Source organism: Orycteropus afer, unplaced genomic scaffold (assembly GCF_000298275.1).
Source record: "Orycteropus afer afer isolate SDZICR_OR568_19922 unplaced genomic scaffold, OryAfe1.0 scaffold01485, whole genome shotgun sequence".
Taxonomy (NCBI): Eukaryota; Metazoa; Chordata; class Mammalia; order Tubulidentata; family Orycteropodidae; genus Orycteropus; species Orycteropus afer.
Genome location: NW_006923072.1, coordinates 27,751 through 36,037, shown reverse-complemented (window position 1 = coordinate 36,037; position 8,287 = coordinate 27,751). Strand labels below are relative to the sequence as shown.

Below are 8,287 nucleotides of genomic sequence, written 5' to 3'. Positions count from 1 at the left end.
ATGGAAGTAGATTGCCCCATCTTCCTTCCGAGGAGTGGCTGGTGGGTTTGAACCGCCAGCCTTCTGGTTAACAGTCAAGTGCCTTAGCCACTCAAACTTCAAAAGAGTCATCAAACTAAGGAAATTTCACAAAAAGCAACTGAATTGCTGCACTGTGTTGATGGCACTGTGGTGAAACAGCTTCTTGGATGCTGCTGATAGGATCATAAATGTGTACGACCTAGTAGTCCTGGCGGCACACTGGTTAAAGCATCGTTAACCAAAAGGTCAATGGTTTGAATGCACCAGTCCCATAGGAAATCAGAATCAACATGACCCCTGTGGGTTTTTACGTAAGAACATGGCAACCCCACGTGTTGCAGAGTAGAAGTGTGTGCCATTGGGTGGGCATAACTGTGACATGGAAGCAGATTGCCAGGCCTTCCTTCAAGGTGCCTCTGGGCAGGTTTGAACTGTTCACTATTCCATTGGTAGGTAAACAATGAACCATTTACACCACCCAGGTAATCAGAATCAACTCAATGGCAACTAGTTTGGCTTTTTTGGTTTATATAAGAATAACTGTACAATGTTATTAAAGGAAAAACAAAACAAAACAAAAACTCACTGCCATTGAGTCAAGAGGAAGAAAGAAAAGGAGAGGAGGAAAGGAGAAGCCTTAATGACATTACTGAGGTTTTTGCTAATGCCTCTTGAAGAACTATTGAGAGTTATTAATAAAAGTTTTGGGGGCATGTCAAATGCTTAACTTGCTAACTAATATGGCAGGAGGTAAGGAAATACTATTTCTTTATTCATTCTCTTTTCAAGCTTTGCTTCAGTTTTCATAGAACAGAAAATATCCTTAACCATAAGATTTGTCTCTAAAAGCTCTCATACCGAGTGTCACACATTTGGTTTCTGCTTGCTTACTGGTGTAAAGTTGCTAGAGAACAGATTCTCCTAAGAATGAGTCTGGCCCACTATGTCCAAATCGAATAATCTCAAAAGGCCTAAGTTAAGTTAGTGAGAACTACACAAGTGGAAAAATTTCACATGTTACTTTTTTTGCCAAGAACTAACAGATTATAGACAGACAGACATGTAAATGTTACAGGCAAGAAGTTTATGCTAACTACTAACCAAGTTTGTTTCTGATTATTTTGTGTAATAAAAATCACATGATAACATGAAACATGATTCTCTACAATTCTTAAGCTTCGAACAGCAAATTATTCTAAATACAAATGTCATTGTTCTTGTGGTGATCTGAGTATATCAATCACTAATACTGAGGAATTGCACTATAAATCAGAAATATACAGAGATTCTAAGCGCTTATTGTATGGAGGTCAAAACTAGCTTAATTGCAATCTGACTGTGCCTTTAATCACATTTTAATTAGGGAGGAAAGGAGATTTTAAGGGAATTCAGCAAAGAAACAAATCTCAATTTCTAAAGGGAGACAAGATACAGAAATACTCCTCAGTGTGAAGAGATGGAAAAAGCAGCATATCTTTTTCTGAACAGTGATTAAAAGCTCCATTGTTCTTGTTAGATGCCCTCGAGTCACTTCTGACTCGTAGAGACCCTCCGCCTAACAGAATAAACACTGCTTGATCCTGCACCATCCTCACAATCTTTGTCATGTCTGAGCCTATTGCTGTAGCCACTGTGTCAATCCATCTTGTGGAGGGTCTTCCTCTTTTGCTGACCCTCTACTTTACCAAACATGACAACCTTCTCCAGGGACTGGTCCCTCCTCATAAAATGACCAAAGTGTGGGAGACAAGTCTCACCATCCTCACTTCCAAGGAGCACTGTGGCTATACTTTTCCAAGACAGATTTGAGTGTTTTCTGGCAGTCCATGGCATATTCAATATTCTTCTCCATATTCAATATTCTTAACTGTGGTGGTTAAGTTTGTGTGTCAACTTAGCTAGGCCTGGTTGAGTGGCTGGGCAGCTGGATGTAGCGTTCCCCATGATGAGACTGTAATCAACTCCACGGTGGAATCTACTGTGAGTAGCTGAGTAGCTGCCTTTGGATAATATGTGGTCTGCTTCCCGTATATAAGAAACAGCGTTGGGAATGGTCTCTAGAGCATGGCATGCTTGAACCCTGCATGTAGCCGAGTTGTTATTCAGCAGCCTGCCATGCTCTGCCGATCTTAGGACTATTAATGGACTTGAATTAATGACCTGTTGTGTGGTTTGGTCATATCGGGACTGTTCCTTGTTACTTGTCGACTGTGGGTTGTCAGCCTCAGCAGCCAGCAGCTGAGTGAAGAAAAGCCTCTAGCTTCATTGGGCCAGGAGCAGGAGGCAGAGCTGAAGCCCAAGGCCGAGGGGCTTTCACCTAGCCCTGAGAGCCTGGCACTTTGAACTTGGACTACTAGCCTCCCAAACTGTAAGAGAATAAACTCCTGTTTGTTCAAGCCATCCCATTTGTGGTATATTCCTGTCAGAGCGGCACTAGGTAACCAGAGCAAACACCATGATGCAAAATCTTCAGTTCTTATTTGATCTTCCTTAGTCATTGTCCAGCTTTCTTATGCACATTAGGTGAGTGAAAAGACCATGGCTTGGGTTAGGAGCCCCTTAGTCTTCAAAATGCCATCTTTGTTCTTTAACACTTTAGGGAAGTGTTTTGCAGCAGATTAGCCACCAGTGGTAACAATATGATGCTCTATTAAAAAAATTGAAAGTAATTGGTTCACCAAATATTCAAAAGTATAATGATCTCAGGAGCTCTGGTGGTGTAGTGCCTAAGGCATTTGACTGCTAATCAGAAGGCTGGTGGTTCAAACTCACAGCCACTCTGCAGAAGGCAGGTTGAGCAATCGACTTCTGTAGTGATACCGCTTCGGAAACCCAAGGAGGGTTCGCTATGAGTCCGATCTAACTGGATGGAAGTGTATTTTGTTCGGTTTCTATAAAGAACCTCAGAAAGCAGGTGTACAGAAAATCACTTAAGCAAAATCATGAGTTGGGCCACACACACACACACAGATAACTAATTAGAACATGTAATGGAAATATTACATTCACAATACCAACAACTTATAACATACACCTAAAATGAAACCTAAGAGAAATGTACAATATCTTTGTAGGGGCAAATATAACAAATTCCTGATAGATTTAGGAAAAACCAAAAACAAACCAAACTCACTGCTGTGGAGAAGGATCTCACTCATAGCAACCCCTCTTTGGGTTTCTGAGGTGTTATCACTACAGAAGTAGATTGTCCAACCTTCCTTCCAAGGGGTAGCTGTTGGGTTTGAACCACTAGCCTTCTGGTTAGAAGTCAAATGCCTTCGGCACTACACCACCAGAGCTAAATTTAGGAAAAGGAAGTCTCAAATAAAGCAGTATTCTATGTTTATTGATGAGGAAGAGAATATTATAAGGATGTCAATATTGTTGCTGCTTGTTGCTGTTGGAATCAGTTCTAACTCATGGAACCCCATGTGTGCAGAGCTCAGCTACTCCATAGTTTCCAAACCTGTGACTTTTAGAAACAGATCTCCAGGCCTTTCTTCCAAGGTGCCTGTGACTGCGTTCAAACTGCCAACCTTTCAGTTAATGGTAGAGTGATGAACCCTTTGTGCCATCCAGGGAGTACTAAAGATAGCAATAGTTCTTTAACTGTTTACAGATTTAAAGCCTTACCAGTAAGAGCCGAGATGACAATCAATCTTGGGCTGCTGTTTCCCATGTTCAAAATTAACCCTGGAGGAAAAAAAAGTAACAAAGAACGAACAATATCAGTAACAACCGCAAAACAACACAAATGTGAAAGCTCTAAGGGACACTAAGTCTATGTTGAACACCTGAGTGGTTGCAGGTAGGGGTGTGCCCTGAAGTTGAAACACGTCTGTATCCTGCAATTAAAGATGAACAACAGAATCAGTTGGAGGAAAAGTATTGTATTTCTACCCTCACTTCTTCCCAGTGTGGCTTGTGACAATGAATTTCCACTTCCCCACTGCAGAATCTGAAGCAGCACCTTAGAGGACAAGTGGCATTACCACAGGAATAAGAGACCATAAATGTTTGGGTTAATTTAGACAGTGTGGCAGGAAACATTGTGCTAATAACCATCTGAAACCTGTTTGGGGAATGAGGACTGGCCTTTTTCATAATTATTCTAATAAAATATAAGGATGGAGTGAAATAGAATAGCTAGTATGACAGGGATCACACACAGTAAAGGTAGGGACACGTTCCTGAATCTTTGTACCACAGCCCTGATGTCAGCCAAAGAAACCCAGGTATATAGCTGTCAGGTAAGACTCCCCCTCACTTTCTATTTAGGGTTTTCAGAGTCTTTGGAGTGGAGGGAGTAACTGAAGTCAGATTAGGGACAAATTTAGGTCCTGAAAAAAATCAGTGTGAGGTCCCTGAATGAGGACTGAGGGGCTCTAACCCCAGAAGAGAAGGGGCTCTATAGTCAAACTCCTCCAGCTCCTCCAGGGTGGCAGCCAGCCCTGGGCACCCCAGGCGTGAACCACCAGATGAGGTGTATCCACGGTTCTACATCAAGAGTCTCAAGGAACGGTCTTTGGTCTTTGGTCTCAGGGAATGGGGTGTGGACAGAGATCAGCAGAGAGGTGGCCCAGCACCTAGGAGGAATGAAGGTAAGTTGCTGAGTGAGGACTGAGTGGTTCACCACAGAGCCCCACCTCCTGAGAAGCTCATCATCTCAGCACCTCCATCACCACCCCACATCCTTAGAGCTTGGGCCCCTACTGTTGGCCTTGGGAGGCCCCAGACATGGTTGCTAGTTTCAGACTCTCCCTTACTTTGGACTAGGGGTGTGCAGGAAATAAAGGTCTTGTTCTGAAGCTAGCTGAGTCTTCTCTGGTAGCATAGTGCCTAAGGCACTTGACTGCTAACCAGAAGGCTGGCGGTTCAAACCCACCAACCACTCCTTGGAAGGGAGATGGGGCAATCTACTTCTGTAATGATACTGCCTTGGAAACCCAAGGAGGGGGTCGCTATGAGTCGGTACGACTCGATGGCGCATAACAACACAACAAAATCTGAAGCTAGCTGAGTATTCTCAGTGAGGCAGCCCTTCCAAGCCCTAACAGGTGTCAATAAAAGGCCACTACTTGACTTCTCTTGGAACCCTTTCAATCCCCCACACACGTCAAGGAAAAGAGGGATCCCCACAAAACCCCGCCCCAGCTGCGAATCATGGTAGAGCCTACGCAGACGTGGCCGGAAGTGACGTGGGGACGTCACCCGCTGGGAGGTGTGAGGGTGAAACCTCGAGGTGAAAGAGGCAGCTTTTGTTCGGCAGAGAAAGGCGCTGCAAGACCTGTCAGGTGGCAAGGTGAGTATCCTGAGTTAGAACTGCTGGGCTATTCCCACTCCGGACAGACGAGACCCAGAACCCCGCCCCGCCCCGCCCCTCAGCGGTGGGAGGCCTCAAGCTTGGTTGATAAGCCCAACACCCCCGGACGTCGGCCTCAGTGTCCAGGGGATGAAGGCCTGGATCTGAGGCTACCGGTATCAGGCAAGTAGACGGAGAAATCTCAGGCCCTAAACCCACCAGCCACTCCTCAGAAGGAAGGTTGGGCAATCTATTTCCATAGTGATACCGCCTCGGAAACCCGAGGAGGGTTCCCTATGAGCCAGACCCGACTGGACGGCAAAGAGTTTGGTTTTGGTTTTATATGGACCGGGCAGTGTTTCGTTCTGTTGTGCCGAGGGTGTCTATGAGTCGGAGGCGGCTGGACGGCACCTAACAACAGCAACATATGGAGTCCAGGTGATGACTGAGAAGACTCTACACCCCAGTACAGAGGGGTTCCCCGGGTCCTCTCCCCGGGATTGGCCCTAGGAGGCTGAGGGCAGGACTCAAGTCTGTGGTGCCCCTTCATTTCATCCTCAGGAGTCTCCGGAAGTTGGGGGCCTTGGTCTAAGAGGACAGTCTTCTGACAGCAGAGGGAGGATTTCCAGGTCATTCCAGAAGTCAAGGTAAGAACCCTGAGGACTGCAGGAATCTCCCACTTCATACAACGAGAGCACTTCCGAATCCCTCAGCCATCGGATGCCCAGGGATAGATGTCAGCCAGATACGTGTCTCAGTTCCTTCTTGTGGAGCACAGAGAAGTGAGAGCTTTGTTTGGAGGGAGTGGTCACATGTCAGCAGAGGGCTGAAACTTAGTTCCTCCTTGGAGTCAAACTCAGGGGCTTGGCTGAGGACTGACTGGACCTCAGCATGCATTGTCAGCCGTGGATGTCCCTGCCAGGAGTGGTGGCTGATGTTCCTGTTCATTTCCTTCTCGTGGGTTACAGGAAGGGTTAAGATATTACCATCAGAGTAGTAAAGGGAAGGGGACTCAGGCCCTGCCAACAATTGATATAAAGGTCCTTAACGTCTTCTGAAGAAGAGAAAAAGCTCCAGTGATTTCATCTGATGTCAGACCCAGTAAGCCAGAGGCAGATCTATTAAGCTATGACCTAAGGCTCAGACTAACTTCCTCTGCAGGGTTCTCAAGACACTCATCATGCCTCGTGGTCAGAAGAGCAAGCTCCGTGCCCGTGAGAAACGCCAGCATGCCCGAGGTGAATCCCAGGGTCTCCAGGGTGCTCAGGCCACAGAAGAAGACCACGGGATGCTCCCCTCTTCCTCTCCTGTTTTGGGGGATAGTCCCCCAAGCTCCCCTGTTAGCATTTTGCAGGAGTCTGAGAGAACCCCAGTCACCCCCACTCCTGCTTCAGCTCTTTTATACAAAAAATCTGATGGAGGGGTTGAGAGCCAAGATGAGGAAAGACCCAGCCCCTCCCAGGTGCCAACCCTCAACACTGATCCTTTATCTTGGAAGGTGTTTATGTTGTCACACTTCCTGATGGAGAAGTATGTAATGAAAGGGCCCATTAGGAAGGCAGACATGTTGAAGATTGTCAAGAAAAAGGATAAGAAGCACTTCCCTGAGATCCTGAGGAGAACCACTGAGCGCCTAGAGATAGGCTTTGGCCTTGAATTGAGGGAAGTCAACCCCAGTAGTGGCACCTATGCCCTTATTAGCCAGCTGGATATCAGTAGTGGAGGGACTTTATATGGTAACATGGGGATACCCAGGACAGGTCTCCTGATGAACCTCCTGGGTCTGATCTTCATGAAAGGTAACCGGATCACTGAGGAAGAGACCTGGGAATTCCTGAATGTGTTGGGGATCTATCCTGGGAGAAGGCACTTAATCTTTGGGGAGCCCAAGAAGCTCCTCACTAAAGATTTGGTGCAGGAAGGGTACCTTGAGTACCGGCAGGTGCCCAATAGTGATCCTCCACGCTATGAATTCCTGTGGGGTCCAAGGGCACATGCTGAAACCACCAAGATGAAAGTCCTAGAAATTTTGGCCAAGGTCAATGATTCCGTGCCCAGTGCCTTCCCTGATCTGTATGAAGAGGCTTTGAGAGATGAGGCAGAGAGAGCCCATGCCAGAGTTGTAGCCAGGGCTAGAAATCGTGGCATGGCCAATGCAAGTTCCAAGGCCATGTCAAGCAGCTCCTCCCATATGTAGTGAAGTCTTAGACAGATACTTCACTTTGTAGTTGAAAAGAGCTATCAGCCTTCTAAGTAGCAGAGGTCAAGGTTGAGCTGGAAGGAATAAAATGTATATCTTTTGTTCCTGTTCTGCATGAGTAATTTTGATATAGTATTTTTGGAGGCTATGTTTTAGATGTCCCTTTATTACAATATGTATTTGCTTTATATGGTACATTTCTCAGTGACATGATTTTATACATTTATTTCTGTTTGTCAATTTTAGCATAGTTTTGGCATTTGTAAAAGAAATTGAAAATTCATTTTTTTAAATGGTCCAGAATAAAATAACATGTAATTGTAATGGGAATTTCTGTGAAAATGCAAAAGAACTTCACAGTAAAATAGTTGGGGTCACAAAGTGCAGGAGGGGGGCAGGCAAACGGTAATCCATTCATAGATTGTATTATGAATTTTTGCTTTGAAAATTAAAACATACATATATAAATCTGTATCATTTAAGAATATATGATGAATTTGATCATAATAAATTAGAATTCTTGTTCACTGCCTGTTTTTCTTCTGCCCAAGTGTTAGTTGAGCGTGTGCTCTCTGGAAGACTCTCTGATAGAACTGGGTTTGCTAAAAAATAGAAGGCTTTGTCCATGGAAAGTTATAGATTCCAGGAGCAGCTATCATATAAATAAGAGGTCAAGTTACACTCTAAGGCCTAAAGGACAAGTGAAAAGTGAGGACTTCCAGATGAGAGTTGTTGTTATATGCCGTCGAGTCGGACCTGACTCA

General features: G+C 45.1%; 1 protein-coding gene across 1 annotated transcript; it reads left to right on the top strand.

The window, feature by feature from the left end:
- The first annotated feature begins 6,503 nt into the window (after nt 1–6,503).
- On the top strand, nt 6,504–7,520 carry LOC103213269 (melanoma-associated antigen B1-like). Its single transcript, XM_007959107.1, has one exon. It carries the CDS (start codon nt 6,504–6,506, stop codon nt 7,518–7,520), a length of 1,017 nt encoding a protein of 338 aa, XP_007957298.1.
- Nucleotides 7,521–8,287: the final 767 nt, after the last annotated feature.